The sequence below is a fragment of the Ahaetulla prasina genome, chromosome 7, assembly GCF_028640845.1.
Source record: "Ahaetulla prasina isolate Xishuangbanna chromosome 7, ASM2864084v1, whole genome shotgun sequence".
Classification (NCBI taxonomy): domain Eukaryota; kingdom Metazoa; phylum Chordata; class Lepidosauria; order Squamata; family Colubridae; genus Ahaetulla; species Ahaetulla prasina.
This window is the reverse complement of record NC_080545.1, coordinates 10,368,665-10,388,808: the sequence shown is the minus strand read 5'-3', so window position 1 is coordinate 10,388,808 and position 20,144 is coordinate 10,368,665. Positions and strand designations below refer to the sequence as shown.

Sequence of the window (20,144 nt, the reverse complement as noted above, 5' to 3'; positions counted from 1 at the left end):
AAAACGCACCTATTTATTCAAGCGGGACTAGCTTAGAAGTTTACTAATTTTAACTGGGGTTATTTATATTTTAGTATTTTAAATTGTTTTAAATTCTGGCCATTTTGCAATATGTTTTGTTTTAGTTTTGTTTTAAAGTGTATATTGTTGATTTTTAATTGGCTGTACACCGCCCTGAGTCCTTCGGGAGAAGGGCGGTATAAAAATCGAATAAAATAAAATAATAAATAAATAAAATAAATAACAGACCAGCACCGATGTTTCAGCTTACCGGAAAACAACGTTGTAGCTGCATCCTCTGCTTCGTGTGTCTTTGTTTTTGTGGTTTCTGGACATTTGCCAGGAAGGGCCTTTGGCAGTTTGCCTAATTGGACTAAGGTTTGTGAGATAACTGAGGAACTTGTGTTGGGAGACATTTGTTTTACTTTGAGTTGAACGACGCTGGGAATTCTTAATAAAGTTTATTTTTCCATGGACTAAGTTTATTACTACCTACTTGGGCCTGGGTCACAACAGCACCAAGGATCTGGAAACCCAATCAGATTTGGCTGCCCTACTCAAAGATGTGTCCTTGGATGGCCATTCACCATTTTTAAAACCATCCAGAGATATAAAGCGAATAACAGTTTACAAATCTGGAATGTAATGCCTTCACAGCAGCTATTCTGGAGGGGAATTATCACAAATCTGATTTTCAACAATATATTGCCCCTGTATGAAGTAGTCCTTGAACTTACAAACAGTTCATTTAGCTACATTTAGTTATCATTCAAAGTTACGACGGTGCTGGTTCAGGATCATTTTTCACGTTTACGACTGTTGCGTCATCTCCATGGTCATGTGACCGAAATTCAGACCCTTGGAAACTGGCTCATACTTATGACAGTTGCAGTGTCCCGGAGTGACTTGATCCCATTTTGCGACCTTCTGACAAGCAAAATCGATGGGGCAAGCCAGATTCACTTACCAACCGGGTTGCTAACTGCAGAGCTTCACTTCACTCTCTGTGGCAAGAAAGGTCGTAATATGGGGCAAAATTCACTTAACAAATGTCTCGCTTAGCAACAGAAATTTGGGGCTCAATTGCGGTTGTGAGTCAAGGACTACCTGTAGTGGAATTAACGCAACACTCCCCCACAGTTTTTACATTTTTTTACATTACAAAGATGCCCAGTTACAGTTAATAAAACCTCATTTGGGCCAATTCTCAGGCCACCCGTAGACTTTTCCCTTCCACTGGCCACTCACAGATCAGCGCCATTTCATTTGTGTCATAAAGGATCTGTCCTTTTATAAAACCAGTCTCCTGATGTTAATTCCCCTTTTCTAGAATTACTCACATTTCCTTTTCTTCCTGCAGTTTTTTAGCTTCCTCCTGAAGTATTTCCAACTGCTGTTGAGCAATAATTAACTCCTCGGAGGTTCTCTCCAGCGAATTCAGAAGCTCTTGGTTAGTAACCCTCAATTTTGTATTTTCCGTGGTGGTGTCGTATTTAACGTTACGTAGCTCTTTGCACTGTTTGTCCAACTGTATAAAAAGAAAAACCGTATTTTAAAAAAACAAAACAAAACCAGTGGAATGGATTTTTTATTAATCACAAGCCCATAAAACGCCTCCAGAGCTTGGTGTTTTGTTTTGTTTTATTGTTTTTAAAAACTATAACAGAAAAAAGAAGAAAAACACAAAGATAGCTATAATGCAAATGCATACATTTTTAAGAAAAAAAATCTACATATAAAATTTTAGCAAAGACCTCTAGATGCCCCAAAGTCAAATCAATTTTTAAAAAAATGTTGGCAACCCATTCAAAATGTCCCAAAGGTGCGTTTTTTCAGGAGGCAACTGGACTTCCTTGTTTTTCTTCGAAGACATTTTGCTCCTTATCCAAGAAGCTTCTTCAGGTCGGACTGGATTTATATGCAGCTGCCTGCAAGGGACGCAGACTCATCCCCATCCAGTCCGAGTTGAGGAAGCTTCTTGGACGAGAAACAAAATGTTTTCAAAGAAAAACCAGAAAGTTCAGTTGCCTCCTGAAAATGCACTTTTGGGACATCCATGACCTAGATGTAGTGGTAGGCTTCAATTTTTTTTTTACTTCTGGTTCTATGGATGTGGCTTGGTGGGTGTGGCAGGGGAAGGATACTGTAAAATCCCCATTCCCTCCCCACTCTGGGGCCAGCCAGAGGTGGTATTTGCCAGTTTTCTGAACTACTTAAAATTTCCGCTACTGGTTCTCTGAATTGCTCAAAATTTCTGCTATCGGTTCTCTAGAACCTGTCAGAACCTGCTGGATTTCACCCCAGGGTGTATGTATGTGTGTATACCAGTAGTGAAATCCCATTTTTTTTTTACTAGTGGTTCTGTGAGTGTGGCTTGGTGGGTGTGGCAGGGGAAGGATACTGCAAAATCCCCATTCCCTCCCCACTCCTGGGAGAAGGATATTGCAAAATCTCCATTCCCTCCCCACTCTGGGGCCAGCCAGAGGTGGTATTTACTGGTTCTCTGAACTGCTCAAAATTTCCGCTACCGGTTCTCCAGAACCTGTCAGAACCTCCTGGATTTCACCTCTGGTGTGTGTGTGTTTGTGTACGTGTGTGTATGTGTGTGTGTATGCAGTATATTTGCTGGCTTTTGTAATCTGCTTACGTTCAATCAATTACAGAACCACTTGCACTAAATAAATAATTAATCTTTCCGAATAAAAGAAAAAAAAATTTTTTTTTTGCAAAATTCAATTATCATATCATCTTAGGCTTAAACCAGCATTACCATGACAACAATGTAATAAAGCTGCTGATGGCTGAAACTGGCGCTTTTTCAAAAGAGCGCAAATAAAACGAACATGGCCCTAAAACAGGTTAGAAGGGAGATAGCAGGAGTGGCCCATAAATCCTCCAAGAACAGTGACAACAAGCCAATCCGCCTGAACGGGTTATTTTTCAGGCCCGAGTGAATTTCTTGGTTTACCTACACTTGAACCTTCAACTGCCGATAAGAAACATTTGGGATTATTTACAGCTTCCAGCCAATGTCTGAATAAAAGCTCGGTTGAGTCAGATCCACAAAGGTCAGGCTGATATTTATGCGATACAGATCAACCGACCAGCCGGCTAAAGAAGTTAAATTCACTATATCAGACTTGAAAAATAAGCAGAGGGCAATGCAGTCTGAGGGGCTGATCTTTTGTTTAAAATGATTTGTTCCAGAGGTCGTATCGGTCAGGCAGTGTGGTTGTTGTGGTCCGCCAGCAACCTACAGAGCTGGCAACGGAGTCGGACAACGATGAGGCTGAGGTGAGGCAGTGAGGTGCGGACTCCAAACCCTCCAGAGCCTTATAGTAGTGAGGCAGAGGAACAGGAGGAGCCTCTTCCTAATGCACACATGAGAAGAGCTGCCAGAAGGCAAGAGCCTGGGCCTCTGGTGGCTCAGCAGACTAAGTCTATCTGTTATTAACACAGCTGCCTGCAATTACTGCAAGTTCAAGTTCCACCAGGCCCAAGGTTGACTCAGCCTTCCATCCTTTATAAGGTAGGTAAAATGAGGACCCAGATTGTTGGGGGCAATAAAGTTGACTTTGTATATAATATACAAATGGATGAAGACTATTGCTTAACACAGTGTAAGCCGCCCTGAGTCTTCAGAGAAGGGCGGGATATAAATTCAAATTAAAAAAAAAAAAGCAAAGAGGGCAACTCAGGAGTAAGGCCAAGAGATGATTGGCCCCTCCCATAAGGCTTAAAACAGACCAACACCAGTGTTTCAGCTTTGCCAGAAAACAACGTTGTAGCTGCGTCTTCTGCTCCGTCTTCTGCTTCGTGTACGTTTTTGTTTTTGTGGCTTCTGGATATTTGCCAGGAAGGGCCTTTGGCAGTTTGCCTAACTGGACTAAGGTTTGTAAGATAACTGAAGAATTTGTGTTTGGGAGACATTTGTTTTATTTTGAGTTGAATGACGCTGGGAATGAAGTAATTCCCAGCTGTTTGAATAAAGTTTATTTTTCCACGGACTAAGTTTATTGCTACCTATTTAGGCCTGGGTCACAACAGTGGTAGTTTTTAAGGTCCCTGTTTCTTTTCTGTCAGAGGAAGCAGAAGAAATGAAATTCTTTGCTTTTTAGAGGGTTAAATTTATATTTATTTATATTTGGGTAGTTCAGGTTGCCTTGATTAAAAAAAAAAAAACACTTTGCTTTTTAGACGTTTTGTCCAGTGGAATATTCCAGAAAGCAAGTGGAATATTTGTCCAGTGGAATATTCCGGAAAGCAAGTGGAATATTTGTCCAGTGGAATATTCCAGAAAGCAAGTGGAATATTTGTCCAGTGGAATATTCCGGAAAGCAAGCAAACCGTCACAAAATACAGGTACTCCTCGACTTATGACCACCATGGAGCCCAGAATTTTCTTGGTGGCAAATGACACTGACGTTAAGTGAATTTTGCCCCACTTTACGACCTCCCTCGCCATAGTTGATAAGAGAATCACTGCAGTTGTTAAGTTAGTAACGTGGTTGTTAAATGAATCTGGCTTCCCCCCATTGACTGGTCAGAAGGTCGCAAAAGGAGATCACACGACTCGGTCTGCAACCGTCATAAATACAAGTCAATTGTCTAAATTTTGATCGTGGGTCCATGGGGGACGCTGCAATGGTTGTTAAGTGTGAAAAAGGGTCGTAAGTCACTTTTTTCAGGGCCGTTGTAGCTTTGAACAATCACTAAGCGTTGAGGACTACCTGTAGTACTTTAAGTTGTTAATGATTAATTAAAATAGATTAGCCTTATAAAGGAGCACGACGGCTCCTTTAGGAGGCTGGGATGGAGATTAGCAAGCCTGCGTTCGAGACCTGCGTGCTGCCGTTGGATAGGGTTGAGCTCCCATCCTTTGCTCCAGCTCCTGCCAGGGACCTGAAAGGAGCCCCCAACTGGACGTCCTCTGGGCAATGGTGATGTCACCTGCTCAGTGGTGGGTTGTCCCCAGTTTGGACCGGTAGTAAAACTGGCGAGAGGCTCCGTCCACTGACCCAAATGTCATCAAAACTCTTCTGTGCATGCGAGTGGAGTGCGCGCGCGCGGGCACGATGCAAACCAGTAGTAAAGTTAAGTAGAACTCACCCCTGCACCTGCTAATCCTTTCAACCCGTAAGTGCTCAGTGCTTCTGACACCAGTGCAATTAGCCATGTAATATTTTCAATCTGCTGGTTATTGGTAATTTGTTCATTATCTTATTACTCGTATTGTTGTTGGGTTTTGTTTTGTTTTTTGGTTCTTTACCGTGTTATTCCTTTTTGGTTATTTTCCTTGACAATAATAATACATTAAAAAGCAGTTTAAAAATAAAATTTCTGAGGATTAAATTTAACTTGAAGAATAAAGTACTAAATATAAAAAGTCGCATGACTAAGAGTTTCCATTTCTCCTGTTTTCTGAAATGTCCTGGACAGATGAATTGGTTCAGTCATAAACATCTTTCCATAAAGGAACCAATGGTTATAGCAACCATTGAAGCGACAGTGAGACTTGGTTCAAAGCTAATAGGCTTTCTTACAAGTGCAGCTAAAATGATATACCAGACTGCCACCGTATGGCTAAACTTACTTAAAAAAAAAATTGCTGCTCTTACAACAGCATAATTTCCACCTACTATTTTCTGCTTCTGAGACAGTTGCTCGAATTCCTTCTCCTTTTCAACAAGTTTTTGTTCCAGTTCCTGCTGTCGGGACTGGAACCTCTCAGCGCCCTGCAAAATTGGACAATTAAAAAAAAAAAAACCAACAGCAGAGGGTTTTAGTTAAAAGCACTCTCTGGGGCAGGGGTGTCAAACTGGATTTCTTTGAGGACCGCATCAGGGTTGTGTTTGAGCTTGGGGGGCTGGGGTGGGCGTGGCCAGGGTGGGTGTGGCCAGCATGACATCACTTGGGTCGGGGGGGGGAGCTATGGTGACCCAAGCGCTCTGCCAGAGGAAATGGGTTCCCGAACTCCGTTTTCGACTGTGATGGCCTCCTGCAACCATCTGCCGGTGAAAATAGAGCTGGTTGGGGGAGGCACGTGTGGCCTTGCAAGCTCCATTTTTGGACTTCCTGGACTCATTGACTCGCCGTTTGCTCACAGCGTTGTGCTGGACTACTTGCAGCCAGAGGGGTGTTTGAGGGGTGGTGTGTGTGTGTGTGTGTGTGTGTGTAATCACTTTGCTTTGGGACTTGCCGTAACGTAGGAGCGTTTGGGGAAACTTGGAGCAATCAAATGGGTGATTTGAACTGTCAGCTGATTGTGTTGCCTCTGTGCTGTGTGTCCTGGATCAGGGGGTCTGCAAACTTGGCTCTTTTAAGACTTGTGGACTTCAACTCCCAGAGTTCCTCAGCCAGCAAAGCTGGGAGTTGAAGTCCACAAGTCTTAAAAGAGCCAAGTTTGCAGACCCCTGTCCTGGATCATCACAGTTTGCTTAACATCATTTTTAAGTGACAACGGACCACCAAATGGTAGTTATGATCCAGTTATGATACACATCCCCCCCTCTCCCCCCACAGTCACACGGCCGCATTTGGGGGGGCTCAAGAATCAGTTCGCATTGATAGCTGCTTGTGGTGTCCTGCAGCCACGAGTTACATTTTTATCGAAAGCCACTGTTTACTTCCAACTTTTGGCCCCCAAGAAATTCCCCCATAATGAACAATGGAGCTTAACAAGCTTAACAAGCTCCATTAAAAAAAAAAAAAAAGCTTGTAAAATCAGGATGGTTATGGGACGGCCTGCTTTATGACCATCTTGACTGGCAACTGTCGTGGGCAGATTCCATTAGTCATAAACTGAGGACCATCCGTATTGTTAACTAGAATGGATCAAGAAAGGCAGAATATGATGATGCCCAGAAAGGAGAGTCTGGTAAGTGATAGGATTTAAAGACAAAAGGAATGGCGTTAGAATTTTAATTCTTAAATTACATGATCCAATGCTAGGCGCTATAGTTTATTTTACTATTATAGTGTGAGAATAATTCTGCAGTCATATTCTACATCCTTTCACACCCATAGTCAGTGATGGGCTGCTGCTGGTTCAGACCGGTTCGGGCGAACCGGTAGTTCCGACTATCAGATGGCCCCGCCCACCTGCACCCACGCTATCCTGTTCTATATTTCCTTCTTTCTGGCTCAGTTGATTCGCACAGCATAGCTAATTTTCCCGCCTCCAGTGTTCTACCTAAGGGGCTGCCTTAGAAGGTAACCAGCTGAGCTTCAAATTGCTGTATTTTGAATGCTGCGCGCAAGTGTGTTAGGCGCGTGTAGCCCGTGTGCGCACTCAGAGCACTCTCTCACAGAACCAGTTGTTAAACGGGTTGCAGCCCACCGCTGCCCATATTAAAAGAACACTTGCCTCCAAAACGACTTTTTCTTTCTCGGTTTTGATCTGCTGCTCCATTTCTTCATACAGATGCTGGATTTCATCATCGTAGGCAGACATTTTGCTGATATGGGATTTTTTAAAAATACAATAAATTACATCTCGGTTGGAGCACCAGCCACAAAAAAAAAACAGTCACCAGCAAAAAAAAGAGAGACGAGAAACCGTATAATCATGTTTCTGAGAGAAAGTTCAGCGTGGATAGGCAGGCAAATGTACCAGATAAATCTACAGCTGCTTTGCAAGTCGTGCTCAGGAACATTTCAGTACAGGTAGTCCTCAAGTTACAACAGCTCGTTTAGTGACCGTTCAAAGTCACAACAGCGTTACAACATTACAACAAAGTTACAACTGAAAAAAGTGACTTTGTGTTCGCCAGATTCACATAACAACTGTGTTACTAACTCATAAGCTACAGTGATTCTCTTAATAACTATGGCAAGAAAGGTTGTAAAACGAAGCAAAATTCACTTAATAACTGTCTCGCTATAGCAACACAAATGTTGGGACTCAATTGCGGCCGTAAATCGAGGACTATCAGTACATCCTACATGCCATCTGTCATCTGCACCTCTCTAACGGTCTGGTTTGGTTCTGCAACCCAACAAGACAGACACAGACTTTAGAGGATAATTAGAACTGCAGAAAAAACAATGGCTACCACCTGCCTTCCATTGAGGACCTGCATACTGCACGAGTCAAAAAGAGGGCTGTGAAAATATTTACAGACCCCTCACATCATGGAGATAAACTGTTTCAACTCCTATCCTCAAAACGATGCTATAGAGCACTGCACATCAGAACAACTAGCCACAAGGACAGTTTTTCCCCGAACGCCATCACTCTGCTAAACAAATAATTCCCTCAACACTGTCAAACTATTCACTAAATCTGCACTTCTATTAATCTTCTCATCGTTCCCATCACCCATTTCCTCCCACTTATGACTGTATGACTGTAACTTTGTTGCTTGTATCCTTACGATTTATATTGATTGTTTCCTAGTATGATTCAGTTGCTTATTTGTACCCTATGACTATCATTAAGTGTTGTACCAGGGGTGAAATCCAGCAGGTTCTGACAGGTTCTGGAGAACCGGTAGCGGAAATTTTGAGTAGTTCAGAGAACCAGCAAATACCATCCCTGGCTGGCCCCAGAGTGGGATGGGAATGGGGATTTTGCAGTATCCTTTCCCTGGAGTTGGGTGGGAATGGGGATTTTGCAGTATCCTTCCCCTGCCACACCCACCAAGCCACGCCCACCAAGCCACACCACGGCCACCAAGCCACGGCCACAATACCGGTAGTAAAAAAATTTGGATTTTACCACTGTGTTGTACCTTATGATTCTTGACGAGTGTATCTTGTCTTTTTACGTACACCGACAGCATATGCACCAAAGACAAATTCCTTGTGTGTCCAATCACACTTGGCCAATAAAGAATTTTATCTATCTATCTAACTAGATGCGGGTTTTACGAGGAGTTAATGGGATGGATATTATACTCGCGGGGCCAAAAACCTCGCATGGATCCCATCAAACCTGCTTGCTGTCGCTTTCGACGTGTGTTACGCATTCACCGGGAGTTTCTGCCCCAAGCGAATCCCCGATGAAAGAAACGGGAAGTGAATCCCCTGAGAAAGCCGTCACAAAAGATGAATTTACTTTTGTAGGGCGCACTCCAAGGTGTTCTTTTCATCGTCAGCTTCGTGGAGCTGAGAGAAGATTTTTGCCAGGAATTCTTCGAAATTGGAAAGCAGGTGAGGCTCATGTATCCTCAGGTGCAGCCAGAGTTTCTTCACGTCATCTTCACTGGGGGGAGAGTGGGAAAAAAGAAAGAAAAAAGAAGAAAAAATGCAGGTTAGGATCTAATTCTCAGAGGTTTCAGTAGAAAGTATAATTTTAGCATTCTGGTACCATAAAGTAAGAATCCTGAGGATAGATGAAAGAATCAGCGGTTTTTTTCCTTTCCTTTCCTTTTTTTTCCCCCCCAATTCTGATTTCATTTATTTATTGAGCTTACGTGGTCTTTCATCTTAAACTTGACTATGACTGCAGGCAGCGAACAGAGAATAAAAATTAGATTAAAAATCTTATCAAAGTAAATCCAGGTAGTTTTTGACTTACAACCGTAACTGAGCCCAAAACCGCCAGTGATGGGGCGCCTACAACTTCTGGAGGCCAGCTGGTCCCCACTGGTTAATTGTGTTCCCACTCATTACTTGAGTGCAGCAAATGGAAAGCAATTGCCAAAACATTCTCGAGAATTCTGTTTTCCACTCTGGAAAACTGAAACAGAATTCCAGTTGGGCCGCAGAGCAGATGACAAAAGGGGAGAATAAAATAAGAGAACCACAGAAACTCATTTTGGATCTGCTCTTGGGAGACTGGAAAATACAGTAGTGGCCAAAATTGTGGAAACCTTTTGGGGAAAGTGTATTTTTGAGGTTTGATGGCTAATAAAACCACATTTTGGGGGCGAGTTTCAAGATAATCCTATTTCACTGCTGGAATGGCCTGGGAATAGCCCAGTTCTTCACCCAATTGAAAATCTAGGGAGCCGACTAGGGGTGGGTTCCAAATTTTTTTACTACCGGTTCTGTGGATGTGGCTTATTTGGTAGGCGTGGCTTGGTGGTCATGTAAAGGCTACTACTATTGCCAGGTGAAAATTATAAATATTTTTTTCCCCAATGATATTTTAAACTAATAATAATAATAACAACAACAATCTGGAACTGGGTTTTCTTGCACAGGTGGGTATATTTTTTCAACCATGATATATAACAGCATTCGTACATCTGACCTTTTTCCAGGCCGACATAGCACAAACCGGAAGGATGGAGTGTCTGTGCTTCTTCTGCCTCTCCATTGATCCAGGGCAGGGGTGAAATGTAAAATTTGTTACTACCGGTTCTGTGGGCGTAGCTTGGTGGGAGGGGTAATGTGACTGGGTAGGCGTGGCCAACCTTTTTTTATTTTTTACTTTTAAAAGCATTTTTTTCTACAACCTCTTTGGCCGAAGAGGTTGTTAAAAAATGCTTTTAAAAGCCTGTAATGATCAGGCAACTCAGCTGGGATCGCCAGAGGAAAAAAAGCTTTTAAAGGGTTCTGACGAGCCCAGATGAGCCACGTGATCATCAGAGGCTTTTTTTTAACTTTTAAAAGCATTTTCCCAGCGGAAGGAAAAATGCTTTTAAAAATAAAAAAAAACAACCTCTGATAATCGCGCGGCTCAGCTGGGCATGGGGGGTGGGCAGGGATTTTTGCTACCAGTTCTCCGAACCACCCGCCAGCATCGCTACTGGATCGGGCAATCCGGTCCAAACCGGGAGCATTTCACCCCTGTTTCAAGGGCCATACTTACTCCTTCAAGATATTCTCGGCTCCAAGTTGTACCATGAGATTTGAAAACTGGTCGTCTTCTTCATTTCCTGCTGCGACGCTTTCTTTCGATTTAGGATGAAAGTCAGTTTCACGGACCTCAGCAAAGTTTTCCTTCCTCCCCGACAAAAACTGGCCTGCGGGTTTTAAAAGATGTGATTTTATTGGCCCTTGGGGGCGTTTGCAACAAATGGAAACCGAATCTAGTTGTAAATTCCGTGAAAAATAAATCGCATTAAATTAGCCCCTGTAATCTGGAAGGAGAAAAAAAAAATGTGTCATTTTCTGATAAAGATTACAACAGAAGAGGATTAAAATTCTAGAAATTGTTTCGAGGTAATGCCTGACTTACAACAGTTCGTTTAATATCTCTTCAAAGTTACAACAGCCCTGAAAGTTATGATGGTTTCATGTTTACGACCATTGCAGCATCTCGCCCCCCATGGCCACGTGATCAAAATCCAGATGCTTGGCAACTGATTCATATTTATGACGGTCGCAGTGTCCCGGGGTCATGTGATCGCCTTTTGTGAACTTGTGAAAGCAAAATCCATGGGGAAGCCAAGTTCACTTAACAACGGTGCCATTTTAACAACTGCAGTGGTTCCCTCAAACAAGAAAAGTCGTAAAATGGGGCAGAGCTCACTTAACAAATTTCTGACTTAACAACATACATTTTGGGCTCGGTTGTGGTCAGAAGTTGAGGACTACCTGTGAAACGGGACAAAACTCACTTAACAACAGTAGTGACACCCCTTTATTAAGGTGAGCATCTGCCCTTGGAGAGCAAAGGAGGACACTGCTGAAAACTTTTCTCAAACTATTTACTAAATCTACACTACTATTAATCTTCTCATTGTTTTCATCACCAATCTCTTTCCACTTATGACTGTATGACTGTAACTTTTTGTTGCTATCATTAAGGGTTAAATTGCAACCTATGACCATCATTTGTGTTGTAAATGTTGTACCTTTGATGAAGGTATTTTTTTTCTTTTATGTACACTGAGAGCATATGTACCAAAACAAATTCCTTGTGTGTCCAATCACACTTGACCAATAAATTCTATTCTATTCTATTCTATTCTTTGGGATTTCTTCTGAGAAAAGCAACTTAAAAAAGAAAACTAAGCCTTCCCAACTGAAGCTTAGTCATCCAGGACAGGGGTCTCCAACCTTGGTCCCTTTAAGACTTGTGGACTTCAACTCCCAGAGTTCCTCAGCCAGCTGCGCTGGCTGAGGGACTCTGGGAGTTGAAGTCCACAAGTCTTAAAGGGACCAAGGTTGGAGACTCCTGATCCAGGATATAGGAAGGAACTGAAGCCACACAGAGTATTAAATGGGGTAAGTAAATAGAATTGTACAACGAATGAACGAACTAGGTAAGCTTAGCCTATCGAAGAGAAGGATTAGGGGGGAACGTAATGGCTGTCTTCCAGTACTTGAGGGGCTGTCACAGAGACAGGGTGGGGGTCAACTTATTCTCCAATGCACCAGAGGGCAAGAAGTAATGGGTGGAAACATCTTAAAGAGAGATCCAACCTTGAAGAAGTAAGGAGAAATTGCCTGACAGTGAGAACAATGAATCAACGGAGCAACCCAAAGCAAGGGATGTCCCAATTAAAGGATCCCATGAGCTGCGGTGGCGCAGTGGTTAGAGTACAGAACTGCAGGCTACTTCTGCTGACTGCCGGCTGCCAGCAGTTCGACAGTTCGAATCTCACCAGGCTGAAGGTTGACTCAGGCTTCCATCCTTCCGAGGTGGGTAAAATGAGGACCCAGATTGTTGAGGGCAATATGCTGACTCTGTAAACCGCTTAGAGAGGGCTGTAAAAGCCCTGTGAAGCGGTATATAAGTCTAAGTTTTATTCCTATTCCTATTCCTATTCCTTCCTTCCTTCCTTCCTTCCTTTCTCCCTCCCTCCCTCCCTCCCTCCCTCCCTTCCTTTCCTTCCTCATTCTTATTCCTTGTGGCACAGTGGTCAGAATGCACTACTGCAGGCTAATTCTGCCCACTGCCAGCAGTTTGATTCTAACTGGTTCAAGGTTGGCTCAGCCTTCCATCCTTCCGAGGTGGGTAAAATGAAGACCCAGATCGTTGGGGGCAAGAGGCTGACTCTGTAAACCGCTTAAAGAGGGCTGTAAAAAGCACCGTGAACTGGTATATAAGTCTAAGTGTTATTGCTATTGGCTTTCCTCTAGATCAAGTTATGCTGCGGGCAGATGAGAAATCAAATAATATAAATGAACACATAAAAGGAACCACTAAAATAGGAATTGAAAGTTAGCGGAATTACTTCTAAAGCACGATGTGGACGGAGAACTCACTGAATCCGGTGGTGAATTCTTCTAGAGTAAGAGAGCCATTGCCATCTGCATCCAGAGTGTCAAATACTTTCTCCAGCTCTTCGGGGACAAGCGGTAACTCACCATGGAGCCTCTAAAATGACAATGTTTTCCTCGGTTACACAGGCGTTACGTGTGAATTAAAAGGTTAATTTTGAAAAGATCTTGAAAACAAAAAGCACAAATAATTTTAGGTGAATGCAGTGGTGGGATTCAACCGGTTCTGTCCGGATCGTGTGAACCGGTAGCAGTGGCTGCAGGAGGCTCCGCCCACCCACCCAGACATAATGCGTGACTATTGAGCATGCGCAGTCACATTTCTGAACCGGTAGGAAAGGTAAGTGAATCCCACCTCTTGGTGAATGGAAGATTGCTTTTCTTTTTACCCAGTGAGATTGCAACTATCTAGTAAGGAATAAGCCTCATTGACGCATGAGGATTTCGCCCCGTGTCTTACTAAGATAATGTCTGGATTCAGAGAGAGTTACTAAAGCGCCAAGAAATTTGGAACCCATGCAATGCCTAAATTTAAATAGCCATCAGTGACACAAAATTCTGCAGATGTGATAAAGGACCATTCCTGTAAGTAGAGTACAGGGAGTCCTCTACTTACAACAATTTGTTTAGTGACTGATCAAAATTACGATGTCACTGAAAAAAAGTGCCATATGACCATTTTTCACACTCATGACCAGAGACGGTATTCAGCCGGTTTGGAGCGGTTCAGGCGAACCGGTAGCGGAAATCGCAGGTGGGCCCCGCCACACGCCATCCTATGGCATCTATGCCATCCTATTTAGGCACGTTTTTGAGGCCGGGCGCATGCACGAAAGGTTGCACGCGCAAGCAAAGCACATGTGCGAAAGGCCGGGCGCATGTGTAGAAGGCAATTGCGTGAAGTGTGTCAGGGTTCCAAGGAATACCCCCAACGAAATAAAGCTCTGAGGCTTGAAGTTCCCCAAATTTCCAATTTATTAGAGATGTCATGTTGGTACAGCTGGGAAAACCCGAAACTGAAATCTTCCAGGTTTTCCACACCCAGTTGACAGTTCGCAGCCCTGCCCCACACCCACAAGTTCATCACATTGTCCAATCAACTCTTCACGCTCAATTGGATACAATCTTCAGGCAGTCTACATCAGACGCAGGCAAAAGTCCTTGAATACGGAATGTTGTTATGACTAACTTTCTACTGCTCCAACAACAACCCCCTCCCAACTTCCTCAGCTAAAATATGTGGCGGTTAAGAAGCAAAAAAAAAAAATTGCCTTCCAAAACTGACAAAGTGAGCACGCGCGCGGCGAACCGGTGGTAACAAAATGTGAACCCCACCACTGCTCAAGACCATTATAGCATCCTCATGGTCACATGATCAAAATTCAGACGCTTCACAACTGACTCGCATTTATGACGGTTTCAGTCTCCCCGGATCATGCGAATACCTTTTGAGAGCTTCTGACAAACAAAGTCAATGGGGAAGCCAGATTCATTTTACCGCCATGTTACTAACTTAATAACTGCAGTGATCCACTTAAGAACCGTGGCAAGAGAGGTCATAAAACAGGGCAACATTCACTTAACTGTCTCATTTAGCAACAGAAATGTTGGGGGTCCATTATGGTCGTAAGTCAGGACTTACCTCAGGACTTACCCCAGGACTTCGTCAACTTCCTGACCTTTGAACCTTCCGCCGCAAGCTTAAAACACATCTATTTATTTGTACAGGACTGAACTAGAATTTCAATTTTAAATTTAATTTTAATGGGGTTTTATCATTTTAATCGTAATTTTAAATTTTGGCCTATTTAAATAAGTTTTTTAATTAGTTTTTATTTTGCATTATATTTGTATTTTTATTGGGCTGTAAACCGCCCTGAGTCCTTCGGGAGATAGGGCGGTATAAAAATTTGATTAAATAAATAAATAAATAAATAAATAAAGTCGAGGACCGCCTGTGATTTCTCAACACTTTTGGTCATTCTCCTCCTTTTAATACGGATTGGGCTTCACATTCTTGTCATGGTGATTTATCCTTTGGCTAGTAGAGACCTAATTTAGAGGATCCTAGACATTTGTTCTATAAAGAACATTGATTCTAAGCTCCACCATAAGACAGTCCTTCAACAGTAGTGGCCAAAATTGTGGAAACCTTTTGGGAAAAGTGTATTTTCTAAAACTAGCTGATAATACCAATAATAACTTTTTGGAGTAGTACCATAAAATTATATATCGATGGAAAGATAATTTAATCAAGAATGTAATTCAATAATGTTGATGAAGGATTTGTTATTAGAATAGCAGTTACAGTATAAAGAAGAAAAGTGAAACACAGAAAAAACGACATATACAAAAATGATCACTATAGAAAAAACGAGATATACAAAAATTATCACCATGTCAGTTAATACTTAGTTGGGTAACCTTTAGCACGAATTACAACATCTTCCCATGGAGTGAACCAAGTCCTTTAGTTCTGCAGCTGTTATTATGTGAAACCAAGATTGAATGATGGCTTCTATTAACTGGGTTTTATTGCTGGGTCACTACTGACTAACACGGTTCTTTAGTCAGCTCCATAGATTTTCAATTGGGTGAAGGTCTGAGCTGTTCCCAGGCCATTCCAGCAGTGGAATAGGATTATCTTGAAACTCCTCCCCAAAAAATAAGGGGCGTCCATAAGAGCACAAAAGTGCCTACCGTTCCTGTCCAATTGTTCCCTTCATTATATCAAATTAATATAGCTGTTGCATACTTTTACTTATATATTTTTTTTCTTTTATAATGTGTTGTTTTTTTATGTCGATGTTTGTGTATACTGTTGTGACAAAATGAAATTAAATTTTAAAAAAAGTTGTGTTATTAGCCCTCAAACCTCAAAAATACACTTTTCCCAAAAGGTTTCCAGAATTTTGGCCACTACTATAGTTATAATAATGAAACATTGGGTAGCTATAATGAATGAATGAATGAATGAATGAATGAATCTATCTTTATCCCTTAAGATTTGCAAAGATCCTTGTGACTCCTCCTAAGGAAAGGGCATCAATTCTATCCCCTTTCTGTAAACAGCCTTTCTGCTTCCTGATCTGCTTGCTTCTATATTCCTAAATCTTCTGGATCCTTATCACTGGCTTCTAATCTTAAAATTAACTCCCATGAGGTCCATTGTCCCAGGACCTTTAACACAGGTCTAATGATCCTAAAATTCCCTACTCGGCCCTCACTACAGACCTACTCATCGGGACGCTCTTAAACAATAAAAAGTAAAGGTTGCCCTCACACACATGTGTTAGTCGTTCCTGACTCGGGTGTGGGGGGCAGTGCTCATCTCCGTTTCAAAGCCAAAGAGCCAGCACTGTCTGAAGACGTCTCCGTGGTCATGTGGCAGGCATGACTAAACGCCAAAGGCACACGGAACGCTGTTTCCTTCCCACCAAAGGTGGTCTCTATTTTTCTACTTGCCTTTTTTATGTGCTTTCAAACTGCTAGGTTGGCAGAAACTGGGACAAGTAACAGAAGCTCACCCCGTTATGCGGCACTAGGGATTCGAACCGCTGAACTGCCGACCTTTCAATCGGCAAGCTCAGCGTCTTAGCCACTGAGCCACTGCGTCCCTTCTTAAACAATACATAAGCCAATACTCATAAGGGACTTTCTGCCAGGTTTACATCCTTCATCCTGTGTGTGTGTTATCTTTCTTGTGTTGAACTAATTTACAGCCAAGTAATAAAGCGGTGGAGCCAGTTTGGTGCGATGATTAAGGTATTAGGCTTAGAAACTGGAAGACTGCGACTTCTAATCCCACTTTAGGCACAAAGCCAGCCGGGTGACCTTGGGCCAGTCACTTTCCCTCAACCCTAGGAAGGAGGCAATAGCAAAATATTTCTGGAAGTATACCTTGCCAAGTGAACTGCAGGGGACACATCCAGGCAATCTCCAAGAATTGGACATGATTAATAGTTGTTGTTTTTTTTAAAGTGTGAGAATAAAAATGCTATTCATTCTTGCCGGCTCCCAACTATAACTTCAAACAGGAGAGATTTATTTATTTATTTATTTATTTATTTATTTATTTATTTATTTATTTATTTATTTTGTCACAACAATATTTGTACGTATCATACAAAAAGATTATATAGTATATAACACATATATGAGTAAATATTAGGAGGTGTAAGCATATATATATATATATAGGAAGAAGAAAAGAAAAACAATAGGACAGGAACGGTAGGCACGTTTGTGCGCTTATGCACGCCCCTTATGGTCCTCTTAGGAATGGGGTGAGGTCAATAGTAGAAAGTTTTTGGTTAAAGCTTTTAGGATTATGGGAAGAGACCACAGAGTCAGGTAAAGTATTCCAAGCACTGATGATTCTGTTACAGAAGTCATATTTTCTGCAATCTAGATTAAAGCGGTTGACATTAAGTTTAAATCTATTAGTTGCTCTAGTATTATTGCAATTAAAGCTGAAGTAGTCTTTAACAGGAAGGACATTACAATAGATGATTCTGTGAGTTAAACTTAGGTCTTGTCGAAGGTGACGGAGTTCCAAGTTTTCTAAGCCTAGGATTTCAAGTCTGGTGGGATAAGGTATTTTATTGTTTTCAGAGGAATGGAGAACTCTTCTTGTAAAATATTTCTGGACACGTTCAATTGTATTGATGTCAGAGATGTGGTGAGGGTTCCAAACAGGTGAGCTGTATTCTAGAATTGGTCTAGCAAATGTTTTATATGCTCTGGTTAGTAGTGTGGTGTTTTTGGAAAAGAAGCTACGCAAGATTAGGTTTACAACTCTTAGAGCTTTTTTTGCTATGTAGTTGCAGTGGGCTTTGGCACTTAGATCATTTGACATGAAAACTCCAAGGTCTTTAACGGGATGGGGGTCGTCAGTAAGGTAATGTCCATCTAGTATGTACTTAGTGTTTGGGTTCTTTTTTCCTATATGTAAGACTGAGCATTTGCTGGATGAAATTTGGAGCTGCCAATTTTTAGACCAAGCAGTTAGATGATCAAGATCGTTTTGAATGATAGATGTATTATCAGTGGTGTTAAATAGTTTTGACATCTATTAATAAATAAATAAGAAAGAAAGAAAGAAAGAAAAACAGGGTTCCTGGAGAAAGGAATGAAATACTGATATAAATCTACTTTTTGGGATTTACCTGCATGTCATGGCGAGCAATAAACCCTTTCCCTTCTACATCGCAGATCTGGAAGAATTCGTGCGCTTTGGCTAACACATCCAGTTGGCTTCCCGAGTCACCTTCTACTGTGCTGCTCTCAGGATCTTCCTGAAGCTGAGCCACACGCGTTTTCCATCTGTCCATCTTCACAGGTTTTCATGAAGTTGCCATTTTGTTAGTCTCAAAACGCAGCCCGTGAGCTGAACACCAAAAGAACGGAGAACAGATTAGGAGTCTTGCATTGAGGAACCTTTGTGAGAAATTATTTTTGCAACCACTCCTACAAATAGTTTCTGAAGTACCAAAGAACTGCCTAAAAAGTAAACATACAGCCTGTTTGACATTCTCATTAAGCTAGGCGAGTTAACATTGTTGTTTTATTTATTTTATAAGGATGTGCTGAATGTGTTGTTCACCAAACCCCAAAAAAAACACCTTGGGGATGTAGAGCACTAAGCATTAAAAATTAAATCAGTCAATCAGAACAGAGCTGGAAGGGACCTTGGAGGTCTTCTAGTCCAACCCCTGCCTCAAGCAGGACACCCATTTAAGACAAATATCTCAGGGGCTGCCACAAAGAAGAGAGAGTCAAGCTATTCTCCATAGCATCTGAGGGCAGGACAAGAAGCAACGGGTGGAAACTAATCAAGGAGAGAAGCAATCTAGAACTAAGGAGAAATTTCCTGACAGTTAGAACAATTAATGAGTGGAACTACTTGCCTCCAGAAGGTGTGAATGCTCCAACACTGGAAGTTTTTAAGAAGAGATTAGATAACCATTTGTCTGAAGTGGTGTAGAATTTCCTGCCTAAGCAGGGGATTGGACTAGAAGACCTCCAAGGTCCCTTCCAACTCTGTTATTCTATTCTGTTCTGTTCTGTTCTGTTCTGTGCTGTGCTGTGCTGTGCTGTGCTGTGCTGTGCTGTGCTGTGCTGTGCTGTGCTGTGCTGTGCTATGCTATGCTATGCTATGCTATTCTACTCTACTCTACTCTAATCTAATCTAATCTAATCTAATCTAATCTAATCTAATCTAATCTAATCTAATCTAATCTAGTCTAAATGGTTGTCCAATCTCTTCTTAAAAACTTCCAGTCTTGGAGCACCCACAATTTCTGGAAGCAAGCTGTTCCACTGGTTAATTGTCCTCACTGTTAGGAAATTTCTCCTTAATTCCTTCAGGTTGCTTGATTAGTTTCCATCCATTGTTTCTTGTCTCGTTTTCTGGGGCAAGCTACATCATGCCATCATATCATCAATGCCAACTGAAAGTGATTTCTTTGCTGTTCTTCTGCCAATGCACCAAGCTAGCGAAATGAGAGCTTAAGTAGAAGACTGTTGGGGAGATCCATAGCTGGCACTAAAAATGCACCCCGTGCTCAGCAACAGTTCAATAAATGAGGATAATCTATTAGACAATAACTTGCTGATGCGCTTAAAAATTAGAAATCAGATTGGTATAAAATATTCCTTAATTAAAAGATTTGTTCTATAATTTGCAAGGAAGTTATTTTTTCCCCCCACACCACAGCTATTTTCCACAAATCTCTCAATATCATTGATTTAAGGAGAGACGTTTCTAGTTATTTTGCCACCATAAACATTTTATTTTAGCTAAAAAAATAATAATAATATGTTGCCTTATGCCAGCTCTCAGCAACAGAATTGTTACACTGCATCATCTCAGAATCTTTATTAAAAAAAATTGAAAAGCTACATGAAAATTAAGAACCAACGTTTCTTGCCAAATGTTTCTAAATGCAATACAACCATCCAGTCAGTAACAGTAAGAGAGTTGGAAGGGACCTTGGAGGTCATCTAGTCCAAACCCCTGCTCA

General features: G+C 41.8%; 1 protein-coding gene across 6 annotated transcripts in view; it reads right to left on the bottom strand.

The window, feature by feature from the left end:
* The window catches only part of CRACR2A (calcium release activated channel regulator 2A), a 73,909-nt gene that overhangs the window by 39,016 nt on the left and 14,749 nt on the right, over positions 1 to 20,144 (bottom strand). For 5 of the 6 annotated variants that reach the window (XM_058190433.1, XM_058190432.1, XM_058190434.1 and 2 more), the window contains 7 exons: positions 18,288 to 18,508; positions 13,105 to 13,216; positions 10,760 to 10,913; positions 9,059 to 9,205; positions 7,367 to 7,457; positions 5,640 to 5,735; positions 1,341 to 1,528 (listed from right to left, as the gene is read on the bottom strand). In XM_058190433.1, coding sequence (XP_058046416.1) covers positions 1,341 to 1,528; positions 5,640 to 5,735; positions 7,367 to 7,457; positions 9,059 to 9,205; positions 10,760 to 10,913; positions 13,105 to 13,216; positions 18,288 to 18,452 — 953 coding nt within the window. In that variant the 5' untranslated portion in view covers positions 18,453 to 18,508. Of the gene's footprint in view, positions 1 to 1,340; positions 1,529 to 5,639; positions 5,736 to 7,366; positions 7,458 to 9,058; positions 9,206 to 10,759; positions 10,914 to 13,073; positions 13,217 to 18,287; positions 18,509 to 20,144 lie in introns of those variants that run through there. The other variant, XM_058190436.1, reaches the window with a different exon arrangement.